General features: G+C 37.9%; 1 protein-coding gene and 1 long non-coding RNA gene across 2 annotated transcripts; both read right to left on the bottom strand.

The window, feature by feature from the left end:
• Positions 1-165: 165 nt before the first annotated feature.
• On the bottom strand, positions 166-15,637 carry fbxo38 (F-box protein 38). Its single transcript, XM_048176274.1, has 21 exons — positions 15,247-15,637; positions 14,791-15,021; positions 14,484-14,617; positions 13,178-13,341; positions 12,916-13,081; positions 12,541-12,816; positions 12,209-12,302; positions 11,982-12,112; positions 10,490-10,660; positions 10,178-10,320; positions 9,737-9,935; positions 8,944-9,081; positions 8,662-8,829; positions 7,370-7,954; positions 5,493-5,593; positions 5,275-5,377; positions 5,021-5,187; positions 4,413-4,558; positions 4,051-4,154; positions 3,481-3,594; positions 166-1,876 (listed from the first exon to the last, which is right to left on the bottom strand). The coding sequence occupies exons 2-21, from the start codon at positions 14,919-14,921 to the stop codon at positions 1,698-1,700; spliced, it is 3,414 nt and encodes a 1,137-aa protein (XP_048032231.1). The 5' UTR covers positions 14,922-15,021; positions 15,247-15,637; the 3' UTR covers positions 166-1,697.
• A 2,504-nt stretch (positions 15,638-18,141) lies between these two features.
• On the bottom strand, positions 18,142-19,200 carry LOC125259113. Its single transcript, XR_007182726.1, has 3 exons — positions 19,098-19,200; positions 18,961-19,018; positions 18,142-18,271 (listed from the first exon to the last, which is right to left on the bottom strand). It is a non-coding gene; the product is annotated as an uncharacterized LOC125259113 (long non-coding RNA).
• Between the last annotated feature and the right edge of the window lie 381 nt (positions 19,201-19,581).

Here is a 19,581-nt window from a genome sequence, read left to right as displayed (position 1 = left end):
GCCAAGACCTGCCTAGAACTACTTCCCTGAAAATAATTTCACACCTTAACGTTTGTCAACTAATCAGATTCGAACATTCAACAGCCTCGTAGTAAGAAAGTTAGATTATACATAAGTTATATAAAATATGACATAAAATAAAACAAAAATAGCCATGCCAGAACGTCTTAGTGAAATATTTATTCTTTTATATAAACATATAAAACAAATCTTGGAAGATCATTTAAATACAGAATATCTGTACATGAACTTAGTACACAAGTTTCTGCAGTGCTCAGCACGGGTGCAGATTCAATTTATGGAGTTTCTTGGCTTTTGAAACATGGCAGAGTGGGTCACCCAGAAAAGCAGAAAATAGAGCAAAGAGATGGGGGTTTTCATGCATCAATAGCTCCTGGACTTGCAACGCTCTCCTAATTAGACTAGTTTCCCTAACTACTCTTTACAAACACAAGTTGGTGAAATCTATCCTGAACCAAGCAGACAGTTAAGACAAATTGTGCATTTTATTTTATTTCCATTTGTCGATTTTGAATGTTAAAATCTGTGCCAAGGACTAGGCAAGAAAAAGAAAAGAAGCAATCCAGAAACACACAATGCTGACTCCGTTATCTGTGGTGTAGGTTATAATGCAGGTTAATGGCACAGGGCCATTTTTGAAGATGCTTCACCATATGAAAAGAGTGAGTTTGTGAGAAAAGAATGTGCGTCAAGTCATCTGAAGATGAATAAGGGATATGCCTGGCAACTTTATCCATTGTGCTTCAGATTTAAAACGATTCTACTGGAATTACATAAAAATGTGGGTCCAACTAAAGGGAGAAGAGACAAAAATCACGTCTGCTTAAAATACTCTCAACATTTCGGTTTACACAATTTTTTTGCTCTAGAAGACCACAGGGAGTAAAACGAGGTACATCTATTGACCAATTCTGCCACGTTCCTCTCATGGGCCAAGAAACATTTAATCTCTTCACCAGGTTCTGGGTTAAACTGACACCAGCACCGTTAATAGTGAAAAACACTTGAGCCAACCTCTAGGGGAAAGGGAAAAGGGAAAACAAAAATAATATATGAAATTATAAAAAATAAAATAAAATAAAATAAAATAAAATGTCTCTGAAAAGGTATGAGGCGCAAAAAACAACTCTAGAACGATGTTATTGCCTGTAACAGTACAGATACACCGGAAAATCATGCCAAGTGGCCAAACACCCTGTCCGGCTTTGAAAAAAATAAAAATCTCCACCAAAAACCAAACAAACAATTTCATAAGCCACCTTTCATGACTCTGCATGTCTTTTCTAATGTGCACAACCGTAGCAACAAAGCATCTGCTGACACCATCATCCCTCTTTACTGTAAGTTTGCTTCCGCTCCATGGAAGGCTTGCCATTCATCCTTCATGTAAAGAACACAAGCAAAGCAGCCTGTTGACACCATTACTCTTCAGTTCATTAGTCTAGAATGAACTCACAAAAAAAAAAAAAAAATGGCCGATAGAAAGCAATTACTCTTTGTTTCAAATCAACTCAGAGTTAAAGGCAACTGGAAATGCCTTGGTATTCCACACTGAGGCTGCGTCTTAGATGCCTCTCTGTTCTCACACAGAGGTGGTCAGAGCCTGGCAGAGGGCTGAAGAGCTCTCCACACCTCTCTCCAGCATCTCCAGGCCCTCCAGCCGAGCAGTGATCATTCTAGATGTAGTCGTCTTCCACCGGTTCCCCCCGAACGTCACAGTAGTGGATGAAGACGACCACCACACGCTGGAAAACGCCCCTACGTGTCTGCCGTCGCTCTGAGATCTCCTCGCCGATCGTTTCCATGCAGATGTCGGCTGAGAGCTGTCCCTTGCGCCGTGGCGCATAGATAGTAGCTGACGAAAAGGAAAAAGAGTGGGCGAGAGTGAGATAGATGTTCATACTGTTAATTTATTTATTTTTTTAAATGAGGGACTATTTTTAAAACTGAGGGACATATTAGAAGGAAAAGAGGAAAAATGGGAATAAATGTTCAAAAGTTTGGGGTCAGAAAGATTTTTTTTAAAGAAATTTTTTTATTCAGCAAAGATGCATTAAATTGATCAAAGCAGCAAATCAGCATATTAGAATGATTTCTGAAGGATCATGTGATGCTGAAGGCTAGAGTAATGATCGCTTCGCTATCACAAGAGTAAATTACAGATTAAAATATATTAAAATAGACAACATCTATACTTTAAATTGTAATAAATTTTTACAATTTTACTGTTTTTACTGTGTTTTTGATCTAATAAATGCAGCCTTGGTGAGCAGAAGATGCATCTTTCAAAAATACTTCAAAAATCTTGCAGATCCCAAACATTTGAATGGTACTCTATTCTAAACAGTGGATGGGTAATAAAAAACAATTTAAAGGTGTCCTAGAATTAAAAATTGAATTTATCTTGGCATAGTTAAATAACAAGAGTTCAGTACATGGAAACGACATACAGTGAGTCTCAAACTCCATTGTTTCCTCCTCCTTATATAAATCTCATTTGTTTAAAAGACCTCCGACGAACAGGCGAATCTCAACATACGTAACAGTCGGGGTGTATGCCCCCAATATTTGCATATGCCAGCCCATGTTCAAGCATTAGACAAGGGCAGGACGTCTGGATGTGCACAGCTGAATCATCAGACTAGGTAAGCAAGCAAGAATAACAGCGAAAAATGGCAGATGGAGCAATAATAACTGACATGATCCATGATATCATGATATTTTTAGTGATATTTGTAAATTGTCTTTCTAAATGTTTCGTTAGCATGTTGCTAATGTACTGTTAAATGTGGTTAAAGTTACCATCGTTTCTTACTGTATTCATGGAGACAAGAGCCGTCGCTATTTTCATTTTTAAACACTTGCAGTCTGTATAATGCATAAACACAACTTCATTCTTTATAAATCTCTCCAACAGTGTGTAATGTTAGCTTTAGCCACGGAGCGTAGCCTCAAACTCATTCAGAATCAAATGTAAACATCCAAATAAATACCATACTTACGCGATTAGACATGCTGCATGATGAACACTTTGTAAAGAACAATTTTGAGGGTTATATTAGCTGTGTGAACTTTGTTTATGCTGTTAAAGGCAAGCGCGAGCTCCGTGGGTGGGAAGCGTGAGCATTTAAAGGGGCCGCAGCCTAAATCGGCTCATAGTTAATGATGCCCCAAAATAAAAAGTTATTTTAAAATTAATAAAAAAAAAATCTATGGGGTATTTTGAGCTGAAACTTCACAGACACATTCAGGGGACACCTTAGACTTATATTACATCTTTTAAAAAGACGTTCTACGGCACCTTTTAACCAAGATGGGAAAACATATGAACAAAGGTCACACCTAACTATAGCTGTGCTATAGCTAGGATTTATCTGCATTTGAATCATTGAATTGTGATGAATAACTACACCTGAACTTCGTTATTTCAGTGTGTTCCTTTTTCAGTGTGTTACTTACTGCTTTCATCATCCTCAAAGTCGTATCGAGCGTAACTGTTGGGCTCTGCTGTGCGTAAAGAGCGAAGCCACGGGAAATCTGTGATCATTGAGTACGGCGCCCCATCTACTACTCCTAAAGCACAGAGAGTGTGGGAAAGATCGAATGCCATTACTTTTTTATTGCTTTAAAACCAAAATGGATCTTGTAAATATTTATGGGCCGATGCAACATTATGAGAGCTAGCAAATTTTCTCATCCATTAAGATAATTTACATTACCATCCTTGAAAGGCAATTTGTTATGTAGACAGTGGTATACATACATGTACAGCAACACAACACACACACACACACAAACAAACAATAACACATTTTATAATAATTTAAAAACATTATCGCAGCAAGTATTCTTATATCTATTTGATTTACACAAAGGGAGCAATTAGCTTTGTGTTAAGTGTTTGAGAAATGTAAATGCAACTGTAAATATATCTCTTCACTCTCTCACACACCAATATAACTGTGTTACCAGAGGAAGTGAGGGGAACTTGGAGCTAGTCTCAAAGGACTCTGATCTGTTTCCTCTCACCCTCTAATGTGTAGATGTCTCGGCCCCAGGGATAGCTGGGATACTTCTTTACATCCTCTTCCGTCCGTGTGGCCTCCGGAAAGAATTCATACTTGATGAGTTCTCTTGTGAAAGGACAAAAACACAGATCAGTGAGCCTTTGAGTATACCATGATAAGAAAACAGTGCCATCTGGTGGACAAAGCAGGAATTAAATGAACCATTTGGAAAGTCGGCATCATTTTTGCAGAATCAAATTGTAATGAAACAAGACACACACAAATTATTACTTTTTACACACATCATTATAAAGATGATACACACTAAACAAATGCTTAACGAAGATTTTATTCTTGGTCTATATGGGTATGTGGTCCACTCACTGGCTAATGTTGGCAATGGTGTCCATCCAGCTACGTACGCGCACCTTGTTCCTAACATTGGGTGGGTTGCTGAACTCATGGATAATAGCAATATGGTATGGGTATGGACCGCTGAAGAGCTTTTTCTCCAGAGCCAGAGAATCAATCTGGAGATGAATGTTGAAAAGAGCATAAGTGTAAAATACTGTGCTTTAAATACCTCAAATACCCTTTACAGGGCTAAAAACTCTCTATATAATATATAGGTAATTCTATAGTAAACCAAATCACACGTTGGCTGGAAAACCGTTACATATGGTGCCAAACATTCCAGATTTACAGTATAGTAATACAGTAAAAACAGTAAAACTGCAAAATATTAGTACGATTTAAAACAACTGTTTTCTATATGTTATTTATTTCCTGATGGCATCATTACCCCAGTCTTCAATGTCACATGATCCTTCAGAAATCATTCTAATATGCTGATTTGGTGCTCAAGAAATATTTTAGGACTCAAAACAGCAATATTTATTTGAAATAGAAATCTTTTGTAACATTCTAAATTTTTACTGTCACTTCAATTTAATGCATCCTTGCTTTCTTTACATGGCAACCATAACACTGACCTGCTGCATAGGTCTCATGTAGATGATGCGGTTTCTCTCCGCGGGCATCCGTAAGATCTGGTCGAGCACCTGCTCCATGTCCAACTTCTTACATTGTGCGTAGTCAAAGCGGTTTACTATGGGGGCACTTTCCACCAACAAGTGTTTTAGCACCCTACAGCGTGTCGCTTGGGAAGAAAGAATCAAATTACGCATGAGGATCTGAAACAGTCTGTCTCACATACGAATGTCAGCGTGTTCTGCTATAAACTCACCGTGGACAAACATCATTTTGGGGCACTCCTTAAGGACCAGGTCTGTGATGCCACAGTTTGTAAGTGTGATTCCCACAAGGTTTTTGGATTTAAGGCTGAGGACCTGTATGATGTGAAAAATAATTGTGAGTGGCCCCAAAATTATCTGAACACACCTGAACACTTGTGTTCTGCATTAAGGAAATGTATAGTTGAGTGAAACCAGACTATGGACCCACCTGCACATGGTCGTCTTCAGTTACAGGGTCACTAGTGCTGGTGGACTTGTCTGCCATACGTTTTCTCTTCACCGCAGCCCGAGGCTTTGCTTTGGGCAGTTCTGGACAGATCAACAGGTGATGAAGCACAGTAGAAATTAACTGCAAGTCTTACTGATTAGACTGATTCATCCTGGCTAAATCTCATCTAAATATTTTCAACCAACTATTTTGCATATCATGGGCAACATTCCAAGACCTGACAAACTCAGATTCAACATGATCAATTGGCGGAAACAAGAGTCGTACAATGGCAAGAGACATCGAATAAGGGTAACACACTGATCCAGCAAAACTCAACTGATCAAAAGTGACAGTAAGGGCATTTATAATGTTACAAAAGATTTCTATAACAAATAAATGCTGTTCTTTTGAACTAATAATAATAATATTTGACAATAATACTGTTGTTACTGGATTTTGATCAAATAAATGCAGCCTTAAAGGTGCAGTAAGTGATCTGGGAAATGCTAACATTAGCCTGCTAGCATTGGAAGCAAACGATCACACCCTCCCTGCATATCGCCATCCAAAGACACGCCTCCTCCAAAACACATGAACGCACGCGCACACACACACACACACACACACACACACAGAGCTGCTCTCGGCAAAGTATCACGAGATAAAATACCTCATATCTGATTGATATAAATTTATAAAAATACATTTACCGTTTAACAGTGATTGCTATCAGGATGAGGAAACTTTCAACCAGTATAACAAAAAATGTTTCTGTAGAGAATCACGTATTGCACCTTTAATGAGCATAAGAGACTTCTTTCAAAAAACATTAAAAAAATCTTACAGACCAAAAGTATGTAATTTTAATATTAAAATTCAGTGTTATATAGTTACATATCATACTTTAAGACATATTGTATAAATCTGAGTGTTGTCTGAAAGTGGCCTGAAAAAGTGTTAAAGGTGCTAAATAGGATGTTTTGTTTTATACATTTTTGCAATATTACTTGAAACTGTCTTTACTTACTGATAAAAGACTATTTATTAGGTGCACTGAAAGGAATAATATTAATATACATCATCTGTGCACGAGGTAGGGCCTTAAAAACATCAGCCAATCGTTTACGTGATCATCCCGTAAACGATTGGCCCTCTGGCTTGTCAATCACTGCCATTATGTTCCTTGTGCGAGACGTGCGCGGCTGCGCGCTCCAGTAACTTTCCACACTCCACAGGCGCCGCATGTAATGTTTTTGTCAGGAGACGGGAGTAACAACTGCAGATTATGAGTTACCTGCGGTGAGTCCAACATAATGAATCCACTAACACGACACAGCGAATGCCGGTGGTAAACACTCGTGTTCCAATACTTGTGCACGAGTTTTGGGAGGCGTTCCCTCGAAATTAGCTGTGAAGGAGGGGGGTTGTTCTTACGCATGCGCTCATTTCAAAAACTCAGTAACAAGACTTTGGTTTCTCAGTCGACGAAAAGATCCTCTTTAGCACCTTTAACTATCCCTAAAATAATGCATCCACACTTAAGTTGAGATGTTATACACCATCAGTTGCTTTATGCATGTTAAAACTCTAGTTTCTTACATTTGCTCCTCTTCTCAGCACTGTAGGTTCACTAGGAGTCAAAACGGTGGTACCACTTTATCTAAATGTCATGAACACATGGAGATATACTGCAGTATAGCTGCCAATATAGACTAACAGTGGAGTAATCCAGACCCCCAGCATTCCTCCATCTGCTTTTATGCTATGCACAAACGGCACACCCGAGGGTCAGCCTTTGCCCAACTGTGCCTTTTTTCCATTGCTCAATTGATTCTCTGATGTCCCACTGTGAGGAACCTCTGCTCTCGTCTTACCTGACTCACAAACCAGGGGCACAGAGGAAAGTCTGCTGCGGGCACGTGTGATGGGTCTCCTGGGGAACTCATCTGAAGGGCTTCTGTGTGATGAGCCTTGCTGGTGGACCGCAGTCCTCTCACTATGTCCCTCAGATGAGCTCGGTGTCCTGGGTGGAGTGCTGGAGTGCCTATCCTCCATCTCATCTCCCCCTGCTCTCTGCTCTGGGCTGTGACATTCTGGTCTGTGGTTCTCGTTCCCCGCTGGTAGGCTGTGGCCACTACGAGTCCTGTTTTCAGAGCCGGGACGAGACCGGCTGCACGTGCAACGAGTCCTCACCATATCATTTTCCCCTCTACCCGCCCCACCCTGGTCGTCCTGATTGGCCGAGTCCTCCCTCCAGCGGATGGAGCAAACACAGCTGCCGGCTGTGTAGCCTGAAGCAGGCCCAGATCCACTGTTTCTGTCTCTGGCTCCACGCTCAGCCGTCTCAGTGGCCGCTTTCATGTCAGCCTTGATCTGCTCGCTTGTTACCTGGCAGCCTTTCTCACAGCTCAGCTCCTGAGGCTGCGGTCCACGTCTACGCAGTGGAGTTTTCCCTTTACCTGTCAGAATACAGCAGATATCAGCATAAGTTCAAGATGAGATTTGTTTGGCGCAGGCTTTTTCTTAAGACGTTTCTACACTAGAGCTTCTGCTAGTTTGACATCTCAGTATCCTTTAAACAGGGAAATTCAGGAAGACAGCACTTCCTGAAGTCAAACTGGACTATGTTCCTCGCAGATGAGAACTAACTGCTGTTTATTGATAATCCTTCGAATTTTTATATAACAATTTTTATTTAGGTCATATCACATTTATTTGTATAGTGCTTTATCGAGTACAGATGGTTACTTCAATTTCAGTTGTAAAGCAGCCCTACAGAATACAATTGTCATTATTCAGCTCAATTAATGTTGATTCAATTCAGTTCAATAACTGTAAATGTGGCAAAGTTCATAAGTTATGAAATGACATCCAAAGCAGCTCTACAGAAGACAAGTGTCATTAACCTTCTCAACTCAGTTCAAGTTTTTGTTTACAAATATTTAAACACTCTTTTATGCCACAATTTGAAATGTATGAATGTCATCGAATTAAAAGATAAAGTAACAATTGGGGTCAGTAAAATTAATACTTTTATTCAGCAATGACACATTATATTGATCAAAAGTGTCATTATAGACATTAATATAAGGACATTATATGTGTTTGAAAAGATTTTGTACTATGAACTGATGCAGTGGCTATAAGGATTTTAAATGTCAACTACCATTTGGAGTCATAGCTGTGCTGCTCTTCCCCTGGGCTTCTGTTTCTGGGTACTGGCCTTGAGAGCGGGCGGCAGCCGGTGTCCTGATTGGACTGTACTCGTCCTCACTGTCCGAGTCAGACACCACCACCGACTGCTTCTTCACCGCAGTTTGAACTCCGCTAGGGCCTAAACGAAATCATAAAAGACGAAGCAAAAAAAAATTAATGGTTAATCATTAAACGTATCCCATCCATTATTCACAGGGTTTCTTCACAGATTATTCACAGGGTTTCTTCAGACCTGCTTGTTCCTCATCCTGTTCAAGCGAAGGATTAGTAGTCTGGCTGGAACCCTGGGTTTCTTCCTCTGGATTGACAGCCACAAGTACCGGCTCAGGCTCCATGTTGTCTGCCACCATGCCCTCCACATCGGGAATCTCTGATTGAAGTCAATTCAAATATTTCAACAAGCAAAAAACACTAGACATACACTACCGTTCAAAAGTTTTCTGGTCAGTAAGATCTTCATCATGATTTTGTAAGAAGTCTCTTATCTGCAATGAAGCTGCATTAATTTGATCAAGAATACAGTAAAAAAAATAGTGATATTGTGAAATATTACAATTTAAACTAATTTTTTTATTTGAACATTTTAAAATATAATTTATTCCTCTGATGGCAAAACTGAATTTTCAGCAGCTATTACTGCAGTCTTCAGTGTCACATGATCCTGCAGAAATCATTCTAATATGCTGATTTGCTGCAGTAACATTTCTTATTATTATCACTGTTCAAAACTGCTGTGTTAATATTTTTGTGGAAACCATTATACATTTTTGTTAGGAAAAATGTCTGTTTTGTAAATAGAAAGTGAAAAAGAACAGCATTTATTTTGAAATAGATTTCTTTTTTTGCATTATGTCTTTGCTGCCAATTATGATCAATTAATGCATCCCTGCTGAATGAAAGTAGCCTGGGTGCCAGCCCGAACCCCGCCCACAACATTTTTTGGACGGGAAGTTCATACATATTCTGACTAGAATTGAGTATGACCACGTCAGGCTAGAATGAAAGTATTATATGTATATACGTACCCTCTGGGCCACGGTGGTGTTGCTGAGGCACATCATCAACCTGGTTGTTGTTGTTATTTGGTGGAATGTTTGCATCATTATTATTCTGGTGATTGTTGTTGTTATTGTTGTCATTATCATTGTTGGAATTCTGATTGCTGACCAGGGCAGATGATACACCGATACCTGTGCCCGCACTGAGACCCACACGGGCACAGCCCTGCAGTAAACACATGAAATTAATATGACTGACAACATTTCAACCCCTTTAGTATAGTATAGTTATATTATAGCAATTTTCATTCATATTGTAATTTCTTATTGTAATGAGCTGAGGTTCATACCAGTAGAAAGAATTTTAACTATCTGTTTACCACAAATGGTAATGATATCTTAGTGATAGTCTCCAGTTAATCAATGTATATCACTGTCAACTCAGTTTTCATGGGCTCCTATGCTCACCTTGGGAGGTTCACGAAACATCTGATCTAGAGAGATGAATTCCAGGCTGGGAAGCATCTCAATGAACTGACTGAACGACTCCAGCTTGATAGCATGACAGCGCACCAGAGTGAGGTCCACCAACCGACTCCAGCGCGAATGGTCTTTAACAAAGAGCGGCTTATCAGTCAGATTTAAAAACGAATAGTGAAACATGCTTAAAATCAACTTGGAATTTTTGAGGACGTTCTAGATACTACATTTTAAATAAAATAGTTCAAGTAGTATCATTATCTCAGGAAATACATAAATAAATGAGGGTGAATCCATTACCTGTGATCCAGTTGTGAGGGTTGTGAAGATGTGGACAGTTATAAATGACCAAATACTTGATGGAGGTGAACACCTCATTAACAGCCTTCATTCCAATGTCTGTGATGATTCCTGGATTTTCGATCACATCAGCAAGACCGTATTTCACTAACTCAGCATGGCTCATGTTACCTGCGTGAAACATGTTTTATTGCAGGTAACTGAAGGGTTAGTTCACACAAAAATGAAAATTCTGGAATCATTTACTTTGTCGTTCCAAACCCATAAGACTATACATATAAAGAACAGAACAGAAGTCCATTCCACCAAAACATTTGTTTCAAAATTTTATAAAGACATCATAAAATTAATCCATATGAATCAAACAGTTTAATCAATTCTTTTGAAGAGACATGATCACTTCATATGATGAACAGATTTCATTTGGCATAGATCATTTCATTTGAGGCACGGATAAACATAAATACATAGAGCACATCAAATATGGTTAACAGATGCTCAAACATGCTTTCTTGACAATTTTATGATGTCTTTATGAACTTTTTGATGCTTGAAGGTTTCGGTCGAATGGACTTTCAATGGAGGAACATACAGAACATCTCTCATGTTTCATTTTAAAATATTTATTTGTGTTTTAAAGGTGAATGAAAGTCTAATGGGTTTGGAATTACATGAGGGTGAGTAATTGATGACAGAATATTCATTTTTGGGCTGAAATATCCCTTTAAAGATGGGAATAGATAACTTCAAAGTAATATAACCCAACAATCATACAGGGCCGTAAGCAGCATTTTATAATCACTGAGGTCCCAAATTTGACATAGTTAGGGGGGTTAATTAGGGAGAAAATTTTGATTTTGATTTCTCTGATCAACATATGTGCAAGACGTTGAAGGCCAAAAAACTGGATAAAGCTTTAGTAGATTATGTGTCAATATCTGATCTCTCCTAATCTCCATCACTCTTTTTTTTTCTCTCATTCTCCTTATCATGCCCTGTCTCTTCCTCTCCTAAAGCTGAGCTTTGACTGATAGTCTTTTCATTTTTGTCTGTGAAGAAAATAAACATAGGGTCAACTGATATTTATATGTTTTACGAATCATTTTCTTAGTTATCTTACAGATAGCTACCAGGAAGCTAGGTAACTAAGTTTATTAAATTCATTCAAAATATGTACACAACCATTATCAATCTTATGCCTAATATGATGAAAACAGCTTTGTTAATGATTCTTGTCCCCTCACATTGACAGTTACAAATTTTTACTTTACATGAATCACGTAAATAATAGGCCTATTTTCAACTAAAAATGGCAAAATTAGACAAAAGTTGATTAGTTTGCCTCGGTGACATCATAGCTAGCTACGGCCATATTTATAAAGTCACACTTTGACAAGTGTACATCCAACTGTTTACAGTAACATCTGCGTCTGCATCCATGATGCACCTGACAGCAAGATGTGATCATTCACATTATATAACAATGACTTACATTGCAACAGAAATTCATCAACATATCCGAGGTGCAAAGTCTCAAACTGAGGGAACTCTAGTTCTGCCATCTTCAGTGCGGAGAATACCCCATCTTTGGTTAAAGAAGGCTGGATTCGAACTTCATGCAACCTGGACAACGAAAGTCGATCCTGTCAACGTCTCTAATTCTAAACAGGAGTCAGTGTAAGTTTATAATGTTCTTTAAACATTTAAACATAGATTTACCTGCGAGCAGCAGTAATGATGAGGTAGCCCAGATCCACTTCAAGTGCATTTTTACAGGCACCAAAAACAATTGTGTGCAAATTACGAAACCCTCCTAGAAGAGATGTACGTTAGACAATATGACACAGACCTGGAACGTTCTTTTAGTAGTGGACACTGCATACTCATTTCTTGCTCAAAATATGTAGACAAAACAAAATCAGTATTTCACACACGTGGTCAATGAGAAATACAACAAGAGTTCTGACTATGTTTTACAATACAATAATATATTATTCAGTCATTCTGATATGCCTCCTATTTATAAGAAGCTGGCAAAATTGTGTGGTTACCTGATCTCCAGCTATCCTCCACCACATGCTGAATCAGTCCCCCTAAAAAGGGCACCCTCACCAGCTCCAGCTGCTCTAAGTTGCGGGCGGAAGCCAGACCAGTGACAAGAGGCACATACTTAAGCGAATTAGTGGGACCGGCACAGTTCCTCATGACGAACGTACGCAAGTTCACACAGAGAAAGTCTTTGAAGGGCTGAGGCTTAGTGAGGCGCACCCACTTCAAGTACAGATGTCTGAGCATGGACAGACAGGGGATCTCTGGCACATTGACACCTGCAGGAAAGTTCAAACAGAAAGGTTTGTGACAAAATATAACCAAGATGACATATGATGGGACAAAGGTTTGCACAATGGAGGCAATCTGAAACTCACCAACAAGATGGAGGGTCTGGATTTTAGCTGCAGCTGGAATGGTAAGTTTGTTCTCTGAGGGAATAGGAAAGGCCCCGTTTCGGTTCCTGAACTTCCCTAGAATGTGAACCTGAGGCATGTAGTTCCATACGGCCTCCACCAGCTCCAAATGAGACGTCTCAACTCCCTATAAGTGCAAATATTATTATTTTCAACTGCAGTAGAAAACAGACACTTCCATTTTCATATACTGATATGACAATTATCTCTGATATTAACTTACTATAAGGTTGGGACAGGCCTGTAGAGCCTCCAAAACACCAGGAATACTGAAAGCCTCATAACCTCTGACCCTCCTTCTCTCTAGGTAACGTGGATGAAGACCATACAGCTGCTCCAAATCAGGCATCTTCTTCATCAGCATGAGGAAACTGGAGTCTGTGAATCCTAAGTTACAGACACATGACAGTTCAAACAATAGCAATTAGGAAAGACAATGAAATGAGAATAACAATTACATTTCATGGCTTTAGGACTAGTATTCTTGGATTCACAGACTTAGACTACCATTCGGAAAAGACCAATATATCTGCCAGGTCTATTAATCGTCCAACCTGAACTCACTGTCTAGCATTGGCTGATAATCAATCTGACTAACATAAGTTTCTCATTATATCAATTCTAAAACTCAATATTTACTCAATTTCAGTGAACTAAATAAATGTTAAATATTAAATGATTAAAATATTAAAATAATTTAATTTAATTATGAAAAATTAGATGTATAAAATAATGTTACACTGGTAATGTACACCACCATTTAAAAGTTTGGGGTCAGAAAAATTTTGAATGAAATTAATACTTTTATTCAGCAAAAGACACATTATATATCCAATTAAATTATTAAAAAGTGACAGGAAATGTATTTAAAATGATACAAAACATTTAGATTTCAAATGAATGCTGTTCTGTTGAAATTTCTATTGAAATCTTGAAATCAATTCAATGGAATCAATTCAATGGAAAGGATTCCGGTAGAGAAGACAATGCTGAATAAAGTCGTAGTTTTTGTTATTTTTGGACCAAAATGTATTTTCGATGCTTCAACAAATTCTAACTGACCCTCTGATGTCACATGGACTACTTTTTATTACCTTTATGGACATGGACAGTATACCGTACATACATTTTCAATGGAGGGACAGAAAGCTCTCGGACTAAATCTAAAATATCTTAAACTGTGTTCCGAAGATGAATGGAGGTCTTACGGGTTTGGAACGACATGAGGTTGAGTCATTAATGACATAACTTTCATTTTTGGGTGAACTACCCCTTTAATACCTTTATGGACCTCAAATTGTGCAATGATGTTGCTGCCTACGTATGGTTTGGAAACCCTCGGATTTCATCAAAAATATCTTAATTGAAGATGAACGAAGGTCTTACGGGTTTGGGATGACATAAGGGTGAGTACTTGATGCCAGGATTTTCATTTTTGGGTGAACTAACCCTTTAATGTTAACGCCGCTTCTGGAATTTAGTTATAACCAGATCTCAGTGAAATTTGACAGCATTTGAGCGCCATCTACCTGAGGGCATGTACTCCCACCACCGGCTGGCACAAAGGTCCACCACCTTCACCACCCGCAAGTACAGGGTCACCGCCTCCCGCAGTTTACGCGAAAGACATTCCATACACATTATGTCCTGCATGGGTAAGTATCTGAGGGGAGATAGACTTCTGCATCATAATTCAAGTCAACTATAAATCATTGCAGTTTGTGTTGTTAACCTATGACAGTTAGGAGAACAGATATATGGATGATAATAGCATTGCTAATACAGTAGCTAACTATTGTACTAACTAGAGGTGGGGTGTTGGGGTGCTGTACTGACCGGAATATGTGGCAGAGCACCTCATGTGAGAGCTCGTTGATGTAGTCTTTGGGTTCCTCATGCCCGAGAGAGTTAAACGTTCCTCCCCCCAAACTATGAGTCCTGGTGACCTTCCTCCGTGGGCCCATCATGTCCAGGACAGTGAGATATCCACCAAGGGAAGGTAATAAACTCACTCCCTCTGTCCTGATCCTCTTGTTTGAGGCATCAACACATTATCATCACTCACTCCTGTGTAAAAAATAGATACAACAATAAACATCTGTGAGACAAAGAACGAGGGCGTCACTTTCACATGAATCCATCTAAACTATCATAATGCAAAAAAATATATATTTTCACGGCTATCAATAACAAAACTGAATAACAGCTCAAATAAGTAAAACAGAAGAAAAGCTCCATAAACAAATCAAACAATAGAACAATAATCTATAACAGACTGGTTGTAACACTCACAGCAGACTAGCAGGAGCTATGTTATGATCTTAACAGCGGTTGTTGAGAGGCATCATGACTCAGATGGAGAAGAGCTGAGCTGTTCATTCATCAGCAGCATGTGGAGAGGTGATGATACTGTTTGAAGTTGTTATGATCCCCAGCTCTAGCTAGCGATCAGCTGTTAGCAACCTCACCACTGTTTTATAAGGATGCGGACCTAACAGTGCTGTAAAAAGACCTTTAAGGCAAACCGTTCAACAGAAACTGGTCTATTTATCTCCTCTGATTTTCAGTCAAGCTCATAAGTGCGATTTGTGGCCAATATGAAGGTGAACAGCAGCTACTATCTATCTGGATCCGCGTCCAGTGGCGACGTGAAGCCAGTGTTAGCCTTCCAAACACAAACAGGAAGTTCAGTTTATTTTTTTACAAAATAAAAGACACGAAACATTAGTAAATAGATTTTATGTATTGCTCACGAAAGGGAAACATTTTAATGGTAGAACAAATGGCGATTGGCGATACAACCGTTAACAGCTGTTGGCAGTATCTAGGGTACAAATATGACCTAGAACTTATATATGTCTATTTTATATATATATATATATATATATATATATATATATATATATATATATATATATATATATTTTTTTTTTTTTTTTTTTTTAATTATTATTATTTTATACAAATCAAATGCCCATACAGTGTATGTATGGCAAGTCGTTTTGACTTTTATTCACATCTCAGGATATGAATTCTTGATATCAACAATTCAGTTCTTGATATCAACATTTGAATTTCCACTAGTAAAAACTAGAATTCTTGATATCTGTAATTGTATTTTCACTAGTGAAATGTCACCATAGGCTACCATTCATATTCAATTGTTGATATCAAGAATTGATTTCTTACTAGTTGAAATTCCAATTTCACATATCAGAAATACAATTCTTACTAGTAAAAATCGTAATTTTTGATATCAATAATTCAGATGTTAATTCAAATGTTGATATCAAGATTGATATCAAGATGAAATTCTTGATTTCAACAATTGTCATTGTTACTAGTAGAAATGTAATTCCTCATATCAAGAATTAGCATTTTAACTAGTGAAAACTGAATTGTTTATATCTAGAATTCATATCCTGAGAATGAATAAAAGTCAAAACGGCTTGCCATATGTATAAGACTGTTGGCAGTTTGCTTCCGCTCTGGAATGGCATCCCTTTTCTGGTGCACTTTGTAGGCCAAAACTCATAAATCTGAAAATTTGCTTCCGCTCTGTAATGGTGTCCCTTCTCTGATGATGTCAGTTTGACGGCTTGGTGTGGTGCGGTTATGACATCACTTTGTAGGCCAAAACAAGGAAACGAGTTAGCATTTTAGCATTTTTTTTTTTTTTTTTTTTGCAGTAATCCAAAAGCCTATGTAAAAATCCTATTGGGTTTTTGTCGAGTGAACCAGCGTGATGCTAAACTACCAATTGGTCTACAAAGTCATACCTGCACCACTCTACTGAATATCCTTAACCACTCCCCTCTAACCGTCAGTCTGCTATGAGCGACGAATGGAGAGGAGGTGTGCTAAAATAAAACCTCGCCCTTTATAGAGTACCTCAGGGATGATGTGTTTTTGTAGGCAAAACTCGGAAGCGAGTTAGCATTTTAGGACTTCCGGTTCCATCGCCTTAAAGTCTATGGGTTTTTTGAATGGGTTTTTGCTAAATCGCCTGAAATAAGGTCTGTGGTTAACAAAGCCTCTAAATATTTTCACGTTTTGATCTATGACATAAAACACACCAGTTATAACCCGCTTGTGATTTTTTAAACCTTTATTGTGTCTTAAAAACGGTGGTTGCTAACAAATTGCTAAAAGGGACTACTTCCTTTGGCAGGGACTTTAGACGTCGTCATGACAAACAGGCCATTTGGACAGCAATTCTCATGAAAAAGTGGATAAGTATTCACACAGTGCATATCATAATCAGCGAGCATATTTGTTATAAGTTGTTTTTTAAATAAAGTTTGAGGAAACTTGGTGGTGGTGACGTTGATTCGCGACCATGGTGTGCTGTAGACCGTTTATATGTTAGCTTTTTATATCTGACGACTTTATTTAGGCTTCAAAATGTTTAAATGTTGTGTAACTTGTAAAGATTATCTTGATAGACAAAACGTGTAAGTGTCATAACCCTTTGTTAAACACAGAACTTATTTTTTGCGATTTTCCAAAAGTCTTTGGAAAAAATGCATAGGCTTTCAATCGAGGGAACTCGTGCGCCACTAGCTCCCGGGTTGGCCTACAAAAACACGTCATCCCTGAGGTACTCTATATTCTATTTCACTTGGAAATACGTCACACTCACAACGCTAAAGTAAAGTGGGTTGCAACTTCCGGTTCACACTGACAAGACAATCAAGCCAAAGCAATCAAGGCAACAAGGGTAAGGATAAAGAATTTTATCGAATTTTTATTATTATTATTTTTTTAATCATAGACAGGTAATAAACATGTTTACATCACTTAAAGAATACACAGTTAAACTTAAAGAAAACATTTATTTTATTTCATGTCACTCATGAACATCATTGCATCTAACAGAATTATCTGATTGTGTGTTTGATTATTTATTGGGTCATGATTAAAACATCTATGCAGTTTGACATTTATACAATGACACCTTCTTCATAGTGTACTGGCCACTTGTCTGCACATGCCACAACAATTTTGCGAGTGGACAAGTGACCTCTGTAATTACAGTTTGGCCGTCTTTCCCCTCTTCTTAATGTACATGTAACCACAGGAAATGGATATTCGCTAATAAACAAATCTCTGTTTTCATGGAGTCGAGTTCCAGCCCCAGTACAAACTGCTCTAACTTGGTTACTATTTGCCTGTATGAAGGTGTTGACTTCTTTGCAGTCGTTGCCATTTTGGGATTGTGTGATGCGTCTGTCGCGGATGACCCTGTCACATCTCTGCTCAGTCATGGCTCCATACACATGCTGCGTAAGGAAATGCTCATAACGTCGCCTTACTTCTGCTGGTTGACCATAAATAGACAATGAGAAGAAGGCACAAAGGACCAGTAGCACAATCACTGTAGACTGATGAATACCCATGACCTGGTGAGCAATACATCATATATCAAGACACTAACTACAGTCAGTTGAATAAATAAAGTGTTTTGGGAGATTAATGAAGAAAATAATGAATGAAAATAAGTGCCCAGGTGAAAAAAAAGTACATTTCTATAATATACTTAAAGTGCTCTATTTTTGTGCACTAATTTTGAACTTAATATACTAAAAATTCTTCTTTAGTACTTCTTAAGATCATATCTTAAGAACATCTAAGTGAACTCAACTGTGCTATTTTAAGACGGCATGAATTATGAACTAAAATGTGCTTTTAATATACTATCTCTGTATTTAAAAAATATATTTAGCTACCACTTGTAGTACACTATGGGTTCAAATGTACTATAAGTGGTATCTAAATACATTTTTTAAATACAGAGATAATATATTAAAAGCACATTTTAGTTCATATTTCATGCTGTCTCAAAATAGCACAGTTGAGTACACTTAGATGTTCTTAAGATGATCTTAAGAAGTACTAAAAAAGAATTTTTAGTATATTAAGTACAAAACTAGTGCACGAAAATAGAGCACTTTAAGTATATTATAGAAATGTACTTTTTTTCACCTGGATTTCGTGGTGACATACCTATCTTGCTCTTCTTGACAAAGCAATATTTTGTTCAAACAGTCTTCTTTTGTCTGAACTGTAAGAGGTTTAAAAGCAGGTAAGGTATAACAAGCATTTCATGAAAAAAACTTGTGCTGAGCTGTAATATTACTAACCTGATGCAGTTTCGACTTTTCTGCTGCCTGTTAGTAATGCTGCTGTTTTTATCATAAACCCTTCAAGACCTTCACATGTGACCCGATTAAGTGGTAATGTTTAACAAGTACACAAACATGAAAAATCAATCATTTTTGAAAAAGCACTTTTTATTATTAATTTATTAATATTTTTAATAAAAAATACATATACACCTATATGCAAAGTAAAAAAAATCTCAAAAACAGCAGAGAGAACATCTTTTCAGATCCAGTGCTTCTTTTCAGTTGCCCCATTGCACCAGTGTACATGTCATCATTGAGGGTATTTGTTTTGGTTGTCAATATTTCCTTAAATTCTCTAATCTCTATCTATATAAAAAAGACTCCACAAAGATTTTAATTTAGCAGTGTGAACTTGGATAAACCACAACATACAGCAATGAAAATGACACGCGTCGGAGACATGGCCTTGTGGACAGTGTTTTAACATATGATGAAACAA

Source organism: Megalobrama amblycephala, linkage group LG23 (genome assembly GCF_018812025.1).
Source record: "Megalobrama amblycephala isolate DHTTF-2021 linkage group LG23, ASM1881202v1, whole genome shotgun sequence".
Taxonomy (NCBI): Eukaryota; Metazoa; Chordata; class Actinopteri; order Cypriniformes; family Xenocyprididae; genus Megalobrama; species Megalobrama amblycephala.
This window is presented reverse-complemented; position numbering and strand designations above follow the sequence as displayed.